The sequence below is a fragment of the Bipolaris victoriae genome, assembly GCF_000527765.1.
Source record: "Bipolaris victoriae FI3 unplaced genomic scaffold scaffold_105, whole genome shotgun sequence".
NCBI classification, from domain to species: Eukaryota; Fungi; Ascomycota; class Dothideomycetes; order Pleosporales; family Pleosporaceae; genus Bipolaris; species Bipolaris victoriae.
The window spans coordinates 32491-45529 of record NW_014575287.1 but is presented as its reverse complement, the minus strand read 5'-3'; the positions used below and the strand labels follow the sequence as shown (position 1 = coordinate 45529).

General features: G+C 49.5%; 8 protein-coding genes across 8 annotated transcripts; 4 read left to right on the top strand and 4 right to left on the bottom strand.

Moving 5' to 3' along the window:
• Positions 1 to 667: 667 nt before the first annotated feature.
• Positions 668 to 2221, top strand: COCVIDRAFT_47896 (hypothetical protein; the record flags this gene model as incomplete). The annotated part of the gene is made up of 1 exon (XM_014697129.1): positions 668 to 2221. A coding segment is annotated over one exon (1554 nt), but the record flags the coding sequence as incomplete, so codon positions are not given.
• Positions 2222 to 2407: 186 nt separating this feature from the next.
• COCVIDRAFT_109888 (hypothetical protein) lies at positions 2408 to 2767 on the top strand (the record flags this gene model as incomplete). The annotated part of the gene is made up of 1 exon (XM_014697128.1): positions 2408 to 2767. One exon carries the CDS (start codon positions 2408 to 2410, stop codon positions 2765 to 2767), a length of 360 nt encoding a protein of 119 aa, XP_014552614.1.
• A 715-nt stretch (positions 2768 to 3482) lies between these two features.
• Positions 3483 to 6201, bottom strand: COCVIDRAFT_109816 (hypothetical protein; the record flags this gene model as incomplete). The annotated part of the gene is made up of 7 exons (XM_014697127.1): positions 3483 to 3566; positions 3648 to 4907; positions 5178 to 5658; positions 5715 to 5849; positions 5902 to 6042; positions 6096 to 6132; positions 6183 to 6201. 7 exons carry the CDS (start codon positions 6199 to 6201, stop codon positions 3483 to 3485), a joined length of 2157 nt encoding a protein of 718 aa, XP_014552613.1.
• A 420-nt stretch (positions 6202 to 6621) lies between these two features.
• On the bottom strand, positions 6622 to 8526 carry COCVIDRAFT_30037 (hypothetical protein; the record flags this gene model as incomplete). The annotated part of the gene is made up of 4 exons (XM_014697126.1): positions 6622 to 6707; positions 6756 to 7990; positions 8040 to 8451; positions 8511 to 8526. The coding sequence occupies 4 exons, from the start codon at positions 8524 to 8526 to the stop codon at positions 6622 to 6624; spliced, it is 1749 nt and encodes a 582-aa protein (XP_014552612.1).
• Positions 8527 to 8809: 283 nt separating this feature from the next.
• Positions 8810 to 9479, top strand: COCVIDRAFT_19351 (hypothetical protein; the record flags this gene model as incomplete). Its single annotated transcript, XM_014697104.1, has 4 exons — positions 8810 to 8812; positions 8872 to 9324; positions 9374 to 9418; positions 9471 to 9479. 4 exons carry the CDS (start codon positions 8810 to 8812, stop codon positions 9477 to 9479), a joined length of 510 nt encoding a protein of 169 aa, XP_014552590.1.
• A 393-nt stretch (positions 9480 to 9872) lies between these two features.
• On the bottom strand, positions 9873 to 10516 carry COCVIDRAFT_109840 (hypothetical protein; the record flags this gene model as incomplete). The annotated part of the gene is made up of 3 exons (XM_014697125.1): positions 9873 to 9908; positions 9964 to 10381; positions 10467 to 10516. The coding sequence occupies 3 exons, from the start codon at positions 10514 to 10516 to the stop codon at positions 9873 to 9875; spliced, it is 504 nt and encodes a 167-aa protein (XP_014552611.1).
• A 1169-nt stretch (positions 10517 to 11685) lies between these two features.
• COCVIDRAFT_30034 (hypothetical protein) lies at positions 11686 to 12242 on the top strand (the record flags this gene model as incomplete). Its single annotated transcript, XM_014697124.1, has 3 exons — positions 11686 to 11762; positions 11809 to 12125; positions 12181 to 12242. 3 exons carry the CDS (start codon positions 11686 to 11688, stop codon positions 12240 to 12242), a joined length of 456 nt encoding a protein of 151 aa, XP_014552610.1.
• Positions 12243 to 12330: 88 nt separating this feature from the next.
• COCVIDRAFT_41247 (hypothetical protein) lies at positions 12331 to 12841 on the bottom strand (the record flags this gene model as incomplete). The annotated part of the gene is made up of 3 exons (XM_014697123.1): positions 12331 to 12377; positions 12428 to 12773; positions 12827 to 12841. 3 exons carry the CDS (start codon positions 12839 to 12841, stop codon positions 12331 to 12333), a joined length of 408 nt encoding a protein of 135 aa, XP_014552609.1.
• Positions 12842 to 13039: the final 198 nt, after the last annotated feature.

Sequence of the window (13039 nt, the reverse complement as noted above, 5' to 3'; positions counted from 1 at the left end):
GGGACAAGAATAGTCATTCGCTTGCGACAGGTATCACTGATGCGACGTTAAAGGTCCTATCTGCTCTTAGCAATGCGTTTGTCTGACGTTTTGCTATGAATTTCAGACCATGTAAGACATGATTTTGGCCAGTAAGCCTGGCGCATAGTAAGCGGCCGAATATACCGGCAATGATGCCAGGTAGGTATTATACAAAACGCCGAACAGCAAACACTATTTACGGATGTTTTGATAGCCAATATTCTTCCTTGAACTTATAAAATAAACGAGTTGATTGATATATGATATATCGTCGTGGAGGTAAGTTGCCATTCCGTACTCCTGTAAAACATGGTGATCTCAGCCTTCCCTTGTTCTTCAAGACTGCAGCTGGAACACAAAGTCGGAAGATTACATTAGATTCCAGCCTAGCACCTCGTAGAATAGCATCTGGTCTTATAGCACTCGTGGAACCTTTTACTTCTGGTCAGGCTGATGAGGCTGAATATGCTGCCCCGTGCTTTACGTAGCGAAGGTCTTGGCAGCCAGCCTTCGGCTACAACCTGCATCAACGTTCGCCATCCACACTCCGCATTCCAATCGCCAAGTCTTTTTCACCGACTCATCCTGGAATTACTGCCCCCATATCATTTCTCTTTTGTTTAGATCGCCGCCTGAACATATCTTCATGCGACTCCTGCAGATTCGTGGCTGTGACGAGCTCAGCCTTGTTGAGCGGTTGCCTGATGATCTCCCACCTTACGCCATTCTTTCGCATACCTGGGGCCCCTCCAATGAAGAAGTAACTTACCAAGATCTTCTGGACGGAAGAGGTAAAGAGAAGGTCGGCTACCGTAAACTTATCCTATGCGGACGACAAGCCGCTCAGGAAGGCTTTCAATACTTTTGGGTCGACACGTGCTGTATCGACAAGACAAGCAGCGCAGAACTTTCGGAAGCAATAAACTCAATGTACTCCTGGTATCAGTCAGCGGGCGTATGTTATGCGTATCTAGCTGATATAGGCCCCGAGGATAGTTTTTCAACAAGCAAATGGTTTACTAGAGGGTGGACGCTCCAGGAATTGTTGGCACCAGAGGAAGTGATATTCTTCGACAAGAGCTGGTCTATTCTGGGGAATAGAGCAGGCCTAGGAGAAGAGATATCCGAATGTACCCGGATTTCTGTCAGTGTGCTCTCACAAGCAGAACCTGTCGAAACTTTCAGCGTTGCACAAAGAATGTCATGGGCTGCAGAAAGAAAAACGACAAGGATAGAAGACATAGCATATTGTCTGTTAGGCATATTCAACATTAACATGCCTTTAATATATGGAGAGGGAGAAAATGCTTTCATCAGACTCCAGGAGGAAATCCTGAAGATATCGGACGATCATAGTATTTTTGCGTGGCGATCAACCGATGATCGTGGTGGTTGCCTAGCTACTTCTCCAGCCTCGTTTCGCAAATCCGGAAACATTGTACAATGCCTTGCCTTAGATAGCTCCTATGATCCAGTCATATTGAGCGGAAAGGGAGTTCACCTTAACGTCCGATTTATGGGTATTGGTCACGACAAGCTTGGCTGTGCAAAACTCGATTGCCATGAAAAAGGAAGCGGAGATGAGCGGATTTCCATTTTTCTGAGAGATACGACCTTGACAATGAGGCACTTGAGGAGAGTCAAGACCGAGGAATTTGCACAGACAGATTTTGGAGATTTCGTGTCATCACGGTATCCGGTCAGAAGATTGTGCATCCAAAAATCGCGGGTGGAATCGAGACGAAAAGGCCGGCTCTATGGGGAGCCTGTGCGTACTACATCCGTTACAGTCGCTTCTGGAAAACTACCAAGAGAAGAAAAAATGGCTGAAAGTCCTAAGTCATTGATTGAGGCAGTCAAAATAGGGACCGAGGACGATGTGTGGCTGCTTTTGACAAGAGGAGACATCGAAGTGAATGAAGAAGACTACAGTAATTACACAGCTCTGACTCACGCTGCAAGTAATGGAAAAGAGAATATTGTCAAGATGTTACTAAATCATACAGGCATCGATATCAGTTCTCAATATGTACATGGGCGGACGCCACTGTGGTGGGCAGTACGGAATGGACACAGAGCAGTGGTCCGACTTCTACTCGAAACGGGTAAAGCGAAGGTCAACCTACCAGACCAGGATGGCTCAACGCCATTTTTCGTAGCGGTAAGATCTGGCAATTTGGCAATGGCTCAACTACTGTTAAAAGTACATGGTATTGAAGTCGATATAAAGGATAGAAAGCGGTTAACGCCCCTATTGTGGGTGACAAGAATGCCTTTGGCGTTAGCTGTGCAAAAGACGGCTCAGGTTGACGTCAACGTAAGGGACGCTAACGGAAGAAGCCCAATTTCAAGATTGGCGAATTATACGTCTGACACTGGCTACGAAATGGCTAAGCTACTGCTCAAAATACCAAGCATCGAAATCAACTCAAAAGACCCCGAACAACGGACTCCCCTTTTATGGGCAGTAATAAGAGGCAATATTAGTATGGTGCAGCTGTTACTTAGGACACCCGGCGTGAAGGTCAACGCACGAGACAACAATGGACGGACTCCTCTCTCATGGGCAGCATCGTTAGATTTGTACCACATAGTTAAAGAGCTACTCCTAATACCACACACGGATCCAAACCTGGAAGACTATAATGCAAATACGCCGCTTTCATGGGCACTGAGGACAGCCAGGCCGAAAACTATAGAGGTGCTCAGAAGTCACACGCGTCACGGATATGATATCGATCTATAGCAAGATACGATGGGCAATTACGACGCCAGGATCATTTCAGGTCGCATCAGTCCAAGAGCTGCGAAAAGACGACGAAATGCTCCATGAAAGGAAAAACAACAACAAAGAATCTAAGACTTTTTTTTCCACCGTCGTGTTACCAAGAAAGCTTGTATTTCGCTTTCCAATACTACAGCTAGCAAGTTTTCGACGTTGAACGCCGAAGAAACTCCCTCGGGATTCTACAACACGTATCAAAATACAGATACATATGATTGTGATGAAGGAAAACAATCATCTTGTTCACCCACAAGAGTTAGAAGAATAACTGCGCTACTCGCCGTGAAAAAAGTTCCATCGATACTTCATGTCTAGAGTTCAAAAGATGATTTTGTGTATGTGAAAGGTCGAGAAAATGTATATTTTCTGCACAAAAGGCGAAAGAGTTAGAAGTAGATCGCGTCGCGAGATACGCAACTCAAGACCAGAACACGTAAATGAGGAAGCGAGAGATGGGTGAATGGACTTATGTATAACCCGAACTTTTATTATTACATAAGATCCCGTTCCTTTTGTTCCCAGCACATCACTCCAGCTCGTTATATTCGTAAGACCAGCCATGTCACCCAATCATTAGCACATGACTGTTGGAAAAGTCTCATCCTGTGTGGCGCGAAAACATGTTGTGGAAATGAATAGCACACTGCATATTCAAATGACATGCACCCCTAGCCCATCAATCATCATAGAGAGACTCGTGATCATCTTCTACCTGGGCAGCATGTCCAGCAGCAAACTGTTCCTGGAAATGTCCTTCGTCCTCGACAGGCGATGGGCCTGCCATTTCCTCACCTTCTCCAATTTCATCAGCCATGTATCGCGGGTCCGTCATGATGGGTACTTCCAACTCCTCATCTTCTTCCTCTTCCATGTCCCTATCAGACTCTTCGCCATCGCTAATCTCAATGATTTCTAGCACCCTGGCTTTCTCAGACAAGCGAAGATGGATGTCACCGAGGTGCTCTGACTGCTGTATGTCGAGCATATCTCTTGTGCCTAATGTGAGAACCATCATGAGACCGTGGCAAGCAACCATTTTTGTATTCTCCGCAGGCGGAAGTAGCTCTTCAAAGGTAATTTCCTCAGCATCGGTCGCAACGCCTGTCTCTATCTGCTCGCGATCTCGCTTCTCTTTCATCTTCTCGCGTATGTAGGTGATGAAGTTTTCGCCTTCGATGGAAAGTACTTTAGGTAGCTGTGAGTCGGTATTTGGAAGAGCTGCTACCTCAGGAAAATCGGAGCTGAGTCCTGGAAGTCCAAATCCATCGCCCGCAAAATCTGCGTCGCTTGTGAGATTATTCAAATCAAACGGAATAGACTGACCTCGTCCATGCAGTGGAGAGGCGGATACCAGGCGACTTCCATGTCTTCTGTGATCGGCTGAGCCAGTCATGCCGATACGCCTACTGCGAGGAATGGCTGACGAACTTCTAGCAGAAGCACTCATGTTCCATGGCATTGCAGAAAAGATGTGTTGATCATCGAGAGCAGGGGCTGCTTCACGAGGCAGTTCAACTGCAGCTTCGTCGTCTCCGAGAGGCATAGAGAATCCTTCGTCATCGGCAGCTCGAGCAGCTTCAGGCTCACCACTCTTCTGGCGTACACGACGGGCCTGTTCTTGCGTAGCATCGTCAATGCCGCTATCGCGATCATGCTTTCGTCCGGTTACTTTGCGACTCATGCCAGTGATAGTCTCGAAGAGTTTGTCACCCATGAACATTTCGAATGGACTATAACCTTCGCGTCTAGGAATACGATGGCCAATACCACCTAGTCCAGACCCCCATACATAATGCTCAGCATTTTTCTTTGCTTGTGTTAGAGCACGATTATGAATCTTCTGTTGAGTGGCAGCCTTCATGTTCTTGAGATAGTTCGCGCCCCAGTCTATCAGGTCCTTATTACGAAGTTCCGTTGCTGTATCTGCAGGAATGGCGCGTGGAACTCGACGTCGGCGCATGGGAGCGGTCAAGGTTTCCGATGATTCTACCACTTCTAAAGACTCTTGAGACTGTAGCGCGCCACTTGAGAAATAATTGCCGCCTTCGGGAAGAACGTCTTCTTCGCCGGGAAGCGCAATATGCATCTCATCGTCTGGCAACTGATATATATTAGCATCCATGGTATGTGTTTTGGGTTGTATGTAGACATAGAAAGTAAGACAAGTAAACAATGAGACAAATGAGAGGAAAGAGAATAAGAAGGCAGTATTTGGGGCATGCTTCCACAGGTCAGGTGAAGTATTTGCGTCAACGAGCTGAATGTCCTGGGAACGTGGACGACTTGTCGCAAAGCCACAACCACAACCCAGGTGAAAGAAACGACTGACTAGACAGTGCAGAGAAATATAAATGATCACTAAATAACTCACCTGATCAAGAGCCTGTTGTCCCTGTAGAGGTTCCTTTCTCACCTTATCATTCTGACCAGCATCCCCAGACCTGGGCGCACGTGCAGGCGTGGCCGGGGTTCTGAGCGACACAGTACTTGGCGACAGCTGAATGATCTCGCCATCATCCCCAAATTCAAAATCTGGGTCTCCGATTTCGATTGTGTCGCCGGCTCCAAGCATGGCACTGTGGTCACCAATGCTGCCTGTTCCATAGTCGCCTTCGAATCTAAAGCCGCCTGGAGTTACAGGGGAAGAAGTAGGGAGAACAAGACCACCTGCAGTCCCAACATGAGGAGAAGATGAATATAGCTGAGAGCCAAACGGTGTCAAAGACTGTGACTCGCCGGAGTGTGTTATGTCGAGGTTGAAGTTGCAGTCTAGATCAGTGAGTAGTTCTGGTGGAGGAGGAGCAAAATCGGGGAGGAACGAGGGATCATCTTGTAGCATGAGTTGCTCTGGACTAAAGTATATCTATTAACTGACTGTTCCGGAAAGGGGTGGATGATGATATCCTACTTGGCTTTGCCGGCAGTTGGATCAAGCTCGGTATTTTGAACTGTCCGTAAGGCCATTCTCAGAGCAAGTTGAGCATTCTGTGCGTCAGAAAGAATATATCCGCACTGCTGTAGATACACTCGCGATAGTCCATATCTGCACGTGTTAACAGTGCTGCGTATGCTGCCTGGTGAGCAGAGTGACTTACAACAAGTTTCCCTGTAAACGTAAAGCCAGAGGAGCTACTGGATCGATGATGGTTTGGCATGCTTTGGATACATCGACGTCGAGAATTTGCTTGCGGTTGATGCGCTTCAGGCTTGATTTGGCACCTAGGGTTGCAACGAGCCTGCCGTTTCTGTCAGTCGAGGGAAGGAGTAACTGACAGCTATCATGACTAACCACACAGTCGCCACACCATATTTACGTGACGTAAGAACTATAAAAGTCAGTTGAGTCTCTGGGCTAGAGTCCTGCAAGGAAGCCTACTTTCGTGACTGTAAAACATGATGGTGGCGGTTAAGACATGAAACAAAAGACTGCGGCGATAGTATGATACAGTAAAGAAGGAAAAGGTAAACTGCAGATAGGAAGGCTTGAAAGAAGGCCTAGGAGATTGTCGCGGAAAGAACACAGAAGTGCTGGATGCGGGCGTCATGAAGCTTGGCAACACGTCTCGACGCGTTTTTACGACGCGGAGTGAATTGGACGCGAGGGCATAAACAAGAACGATCGGACAATATCTATTAATGCAAGTCTAGAAGTCGTGCCCTCATTACTCATAGTTCAAAGAGTATCTCTCATAGCGCTTTCAGCTAGGCCAACGCCAGTGTCATGCGTCGTCCTTCGCTTAGCCCACGCTTCTACTTTGCCATATAGCGACAATGGCATCCTAAACGCCATCTATGGAGTCAGTCGTTGATTGATTCTATGCGTCACCCATCTGCACATCCTCCTCAATGACTGGCAGGGGGACCGCGCGGTAGAGGAGGATAAGAGCCGAATGGCTTTGTCCTATGCCAATGTCAGTCACGGATCATACCAAATGGCGGAAACACTTACCTCCACCAGAGAGAGTTTGTATTCTTTCAGAATCAACTTCGGAAACCTTCTCGTCATTGAACCACCACCACTTGCCGTCTTCCTCCTTTCGCTTTCCAGTGACTGGATCCTTGACTCCCTGCTTCTTAACAAAGGATGTGTAGTGACCACTGTCAGCACTGGCGCCCTGGTGGGTGATGACACCTCTCAACTCGTAGAGACCCGTCTGGTTGGCCCCTTCATCAGCGGCCATTTTGGGATCCACAAGTGCGAGGAGCTCCTTCTTGGCAGCCACGATCGATGCGATACGCTCGGCTTCGACTTGAGCATCGGTCTTGTACTCGACATCCTCCATCTTAGCATCCTCAGGCTTGCTGGCTTCCTCCTTCTTTTCTGCGGCCTCCTTCTTCTTCTGCAGAGGTTCCTTAGAGGCGGTGGGTTCAGTGTCGTTCTCTTCACCAGCCTTCATACGCTTTTGTCGCTTGCGGGCGCGCTCGAGATCCTCCTCCTCCTTGCGGACATCGCGAATCTTATCACGTATGGGAACAAGAGCCTTCCTCAATTCGTCGGTACAGAACTCTAATGCGTCCAGCTCTTCTGGGAAGGTGACCTTGCGCATGATCTTTGCCTTCTTGTTGGTGTCTCGTCGCCAGTCAAAGCGTACAAAGTGGACTGGAAGGTGCTTGGGCAGGCGTGCAATCTTGGAAGTCTTCGTGTACATGGCATTTCGTCCTAGAACTTCTGATCGCTTCTCAATCTTCTCTTTCAGACCAGCGGCGAGGCCATCTCGGAGATGGTTCGTCTCGACATTGATGTGGCAGTTGAGCTTGAAGAATAGATCCTCGCTGTGAACTGCCTCCTCGCCACCCTCTTTTGCTGCAGGCTCGTCGCACTCCATGACCGACTCGAACCTTCCCGACATATACTTGTCAATCCAAGACATGGTCTGCTTATCCGCACCTGACGCATCCTTTTCGGCGACCTTGAGCTTTTGTCGTAGTTGCGATACTATCTGTGACCAAGCTTCTTCGGCATCCTGCTGTGCGTAGCCATGACCATCTTTTGCTTTTTGTGCGAACTGGGGGAAGGCCGTTCTGAGCGCGTTGAGGAACATGAGCGGAGGGAACCCTTGCTGTGTCTCGGACATTTGCTTGAACAGATCGCGGAGGGAGCTCGTGAGGTCAGTCGAGGCACCGAGACCACCGAGGCCGAACTGGCTGAGTTGCTGCGCGGAGCTGGATGAACCGGCGTCATTGCTGTATGTAATCAGTATAGCGCAAACAAGTATTCGGGGGGAATCCATACCTTGCGGAATACCGCAGAAGCTCTTCCTGAAGTTCTGGGATGGACCGGAGCGTCTGTAGTGTAGAGTTCATATAACAAGTGTTGCCCAAGTTTTGAAGACCGGCAGGTGTGGCGCCTTCGAGCTGCGCGGCTTCTGCCTCGTCCATGTCCTCCAAGAACTTGGTGGGGACCTTGGGCTTCTCAATGACGACTCCGGTGCCCGAAGGCGTTCCCATCATCATCAGAGTCTGGCCGGGCTTGAGGCCCAGTTTGGACATATCGGTGTCATCTTTGAGCTGTCCACCCTTGACAATGACTTTCTGGCGCTCTGGCTCAACTCCGGTGATAGAGAATAGCTGGTACTTGAATGTTTCGCCGTTGGATGTGGTATCCACTTCGACCTCGTGCTTCTTGCCCTGATGTTTTACGATTACTACAAACATTCAAGTCAGTACGCAAACGATCCAAAAGTGACGGTATATCACCACATACCTGGTATAGACGCCATGATGTCTACTCGACTACTGTGCAAAGAATGTGTATGGGGTCTTGGGGGCGGAGGCGAAAGAAAGACTTATAATGCAATCGTGGGGCGACATGTAATGGTCGACGGCCGAATCATGAGGAAGAGGTGCCGCGCCAAGCTCAGCCGCCGCCCGGAGCTCCAGCCCCACTAACAACCACCTGCAGGCAGCGCCAACTCCCCAGTGCTGGCATGTCATAGCCCGCCTTCTTCCCTTGACTGCAGTCCTGACATCTGAACACAGAGCTGGTGCCGAGCTCGCCTCACAATGGTATGTCTTTATGAGTTCCTCTGCTGCCCGACTACTTGGGCATTGCTAACGTCCGCCAGTCCCAATCCCTCCGCCCATACCTCCAGTGCGTGCGCTCGTCCCTCACGGCCGCCCTCTCCCTCTCCAACTTTGCCTCGCAAGCCTCGGAGCGTCACAATGTTCCTGAGATTGAGGCTGCAAGCTCCCCCGAGGTCATCCTAAACCCCCTCACCGTATCGAGAAACGAGAATGAGCGCGTATACATTGAGCCCAGTATCAACAGTGTGCGAATAAGCATCAAGATCAAGCAGGCAGATGAAATTGAGCACATTCTGGTCCACAAGTTCACACGGTTCTTGACCCAAAGAGCCGAGTCGTTTTACATTTTGCGGAGGAAGCCAGTCAAGGGCTACGACATCTCGTTCCTGATCACCAACGCTCACACTGAGGAGATGCTGAAGCACAAGCTGGTTGACTTTATTATCCAGTTCATGGAGGAGGTCGACAAGGAGATTTCTGAAATGAAGCTCTTCGTAAGGCACCGCTGACAATCTATGGGTGGCATGAGCTAACATTGCCCAGTTGAACGCACGAGCACGTTTCGTTGCCGAATCTTTCCTTACTCCTGTACGTCTTGCCCCGCTGTCGATCACGAACTCTTGGCTAACAACACAACTAGTTTGATTGAGCGTGCCAGGATGGCGTTTGTATATATCACGTCATTACGGATATTGGAACAGAAGCAGCCATGCGAGACGGACTATGGTCGAGGGCCCAATTCGTTGGCTTGCAAGCAAGCGTGGGCATGGAAAAGTTGGGATCCAAGCTGAGCATTCGACCAGCAATGAATACAAACACGAACTTGAATCACCTTGCCGCACATGACGTGCACAGCGACGTTTCGAATATGTCTACACAATATGGTCTAATAGGCTCCGCGGTCCGAGCCGGGCATCACATACGCATTGGAATTGACATGGTGATTTGTTCTTCATTTCATTCATTCGTCTCTACGACGTTGACTAGGTGTATCGTAATTTTGCAGCGACTTCTCGAGACGCTTGCTACTCACTGTCAATGCTTACAACTTGGCAAGGACGGCATCAGCACCAGAGACCTGCACATTGTTAGACTTGCATAATCCGAATCAATCCGGATGCAGAGCAACTTACCGAAACCTCACCAGGGCTCTTCTCGTTCTCAGCATAGATGACCTTGCCATGGTCGAAAACCATAGCCCAGCGACCGTTGCGGTCACCCATGCCAGCATCCCAACCGTAGTTCTTGCTGAAAAAGGTCTTGGTGTCACTCAAAAACAGGACCTCGTCGCCCTTGACGCCGTTGACCTTGCCCCACGCATTCATGACCCACGCATCGTTGGACGCAATCGTCGCGATGATGTCGACGCCCTTGTCCTTGAACTCCTTGGCCTTGGCAATGTAGGGTGGTAGGTGATACGCCTGGCAGCCGGGAGTGAAGGCACCGGGAACGGAGAAGACGACGACTTTCTTGTCAGCCCACTCCTTGCTTGCGTCGTATTCTTGAGGACGACCGCATGCAGTGGGGTCGCTGTCGGTGATGGGGGCCCATCTGTAGAGAAGATCAGTATCTATCTTGTGAAGCAAGCAAGCACCGAGTGCCCATTTGAGAGTACTAGACGAAGGGAAGCACATACTCGAACTTGACGCCCTCGGGGAGCTTGTCGCCAACCTTGAGAGGAGCCATCTTTGCAATTGTTGTATGTGAAACGTGAAAGTGTAAAAGGTGTGAGAGAAAGGTAGTCCAAAGTGTGAAGAAAGCTTTGTATATATCGATTCAATCAATTACAAGTAAAAGAAAACTCCGAGCAAGAAACCCAAGGAGCTTTATCTAACTTAAGTACTAGCTGGCCAGGAAGGGTGCGGGACCCAAGCAAAGGAGGGGCAAACCTTGCCCGCTTCACCCGCTTTTGCTTGCTTTGGCCGGCCGAAAACCCCTTACCTCGAAGCTTCTTGCGTATAGCCCTCTCGAGATGGGAATAGTGGGGCAAAAAGACAACCACACAGCGGATACGGCTCTTTGCTGGCGGAAAGTGCGACAGCTCTGGCGTCATCTTTGCCGCCAAGGGGCCGCCGGGTACCCTGAACAAGTTACATATATGTACGTCCGCGTACAAATTACAAACTGCCTCGTTTTGGGGTTATGCGACCGGGGGTTTTTCGCGCTGCGTTGCTTTTGACAAATCTTCTCGGCCTATGAGAGGGCGTGATGCGGGTACCTGAGTGAGCAAGCTGAAGAGCTGGTGATGGAATGGTGGGGACTAATACAGAGATGATGCTACTGCTACCTTGATGCTTTGGTAAAGCTACTATAGAACGGCGGCTCTGGGCGGCTAGCTTTGTCAATTGGAACGTCCTAGACCCTCGGAGTGCTGCGCGCCTAGTATGCTGGAGCTTTGTCATTTGATGCAAAGCCTCGGCATCTTTGTCCTTTCCTACGTATGCGCTACTCGAGCGTCTGAGATGGGTTGCTTGGTTCGAGAAGCTTCCCTTTGCTATCGATATCGAAGTGGGGCGTGGGGTCCACCGCGATCGGCAGCAGCGCGTGGCAGAGGTCGCGGCAGGCAACGACAACAACGACAATGCTTTAGGCCTTGTGTTCAAACATGACTATGGATGCTAGTAGTACGTAGAGTGCTGAGGGACCATCACATAATCATTTGAGAATGATCAAAGCGGCATTGTTTTACACACTAGGCATCCAACAATGCCGATGTGCCGATACCAAACAAGAGCTCGGCACGTTAGAGTGAGAGTATGTCTCGACACCACGGCAAGTTAGATAGTATATAGTTCAGCCAGAGCGAACTCTGAAATCTTCACAAATCATCTGGAGTAATTCAATCTGATCGAGCCATGTCTCTTGCACCACCATTCACCAAAGAAACCGCCCATGCCAAGGTCAAGAAGGCCCAGGACCTGTGGAATACCCAGTACGTTGGCACATGTTTACGCTTCTGCGCCACCTGATTGTTCTAGAAACCCCCAGGTAATCGCCCAGGCCTACACTCCCGACTGTGTCTGGCGCAACCGATCATCGTTCCTCGTAGGCACTGCAGCTATTGAGGACCTCTTGACTAAGAAGTGGGAGAAGGAGAAAAGCTATCGCCTGCGCAAGGAGCTTTTCGCATTTACCGACAACAAGATTGCAGTGCAGTTCTGGTACGAGTTCCAGGATTCCCATGATGGCATGAAATGGAAGCGGTGCTATGGTCTGGAAGACTGGACCTTTGCCGAGGACGGAAAGATGCGGAAGCGGCAGATGAGCGGCAATGACATCGATATTCAAGAAGCTGGTAAGTCCTCTGGTGCTTATTTTTGACCGATACAGTCCCCTAATGGCATTTCCAGATCGATGGTTCAAGGACGGTGTTGATGTTAATCAAGTCGAAATTAGCGAAGCTCATTGGTAAACCAGTCTATTGCGCTATCCAACCTAGTGGGGTATCTTGTTGCTTGTGTAAAAAACAATTCCAGTTTGCAGTGAGTCTGTCAAAGGCCCTAGGCAGGAGGGGTATCATGGATAACGACGAGAATGAATTTGGGATCTGGTTGTAGATTAGTACATGGCACATGGTAGCCTGTGCGATATTCATACCCGGTACAATGACCAATTCATTCTTCTTGGTTCGCAACCGCAAAAGCTTCACTTCGTCTTCCTTGTCTAGCTCATCGACGAGACTTCCTGCTGCGGCCAAGAACGACCACACCGAGCTCGCGACATCTTCCGCGCTATGAATCCCGCTCTCCTTTCTGCCGTTCGCGTAGCTCTCCGACGTGGATTCTCCAGAAGCTGGAAGGGTGCTGTTTGGGTTTGCAGACGAGCTTTTCGAGATGAGGCCAGAGGTGCGTATTATGTTGCCATTCTCGCGCGACAATATGAGAGTGCTCTGCACACCAGGCTTCTGGCTCAAGCGGGTGAGCAATGCGAGTGTCTCGTCTGGCTGGGTCATTAGTTAGTCAACCAACAATCCAAAAGAAAACATATACTACATACCGCGTTTTGGGCCATGTTCAGTGAAACAGGGCAAAGAGGCGGGGTAAGAGATGTGGTCGCGTTCAGGTTATTGCCAATGACATCGGCAGACAAGACCGCAGCTGGACCCTGCCAAGCCATGTCCTTTTTAGGCCTCTTTCGCACTAGCGGCATCCATGGGTCTTTAATTTTCCTGCTACTTACACTCGAGCGCGCGCGCTTCAACATCATCGC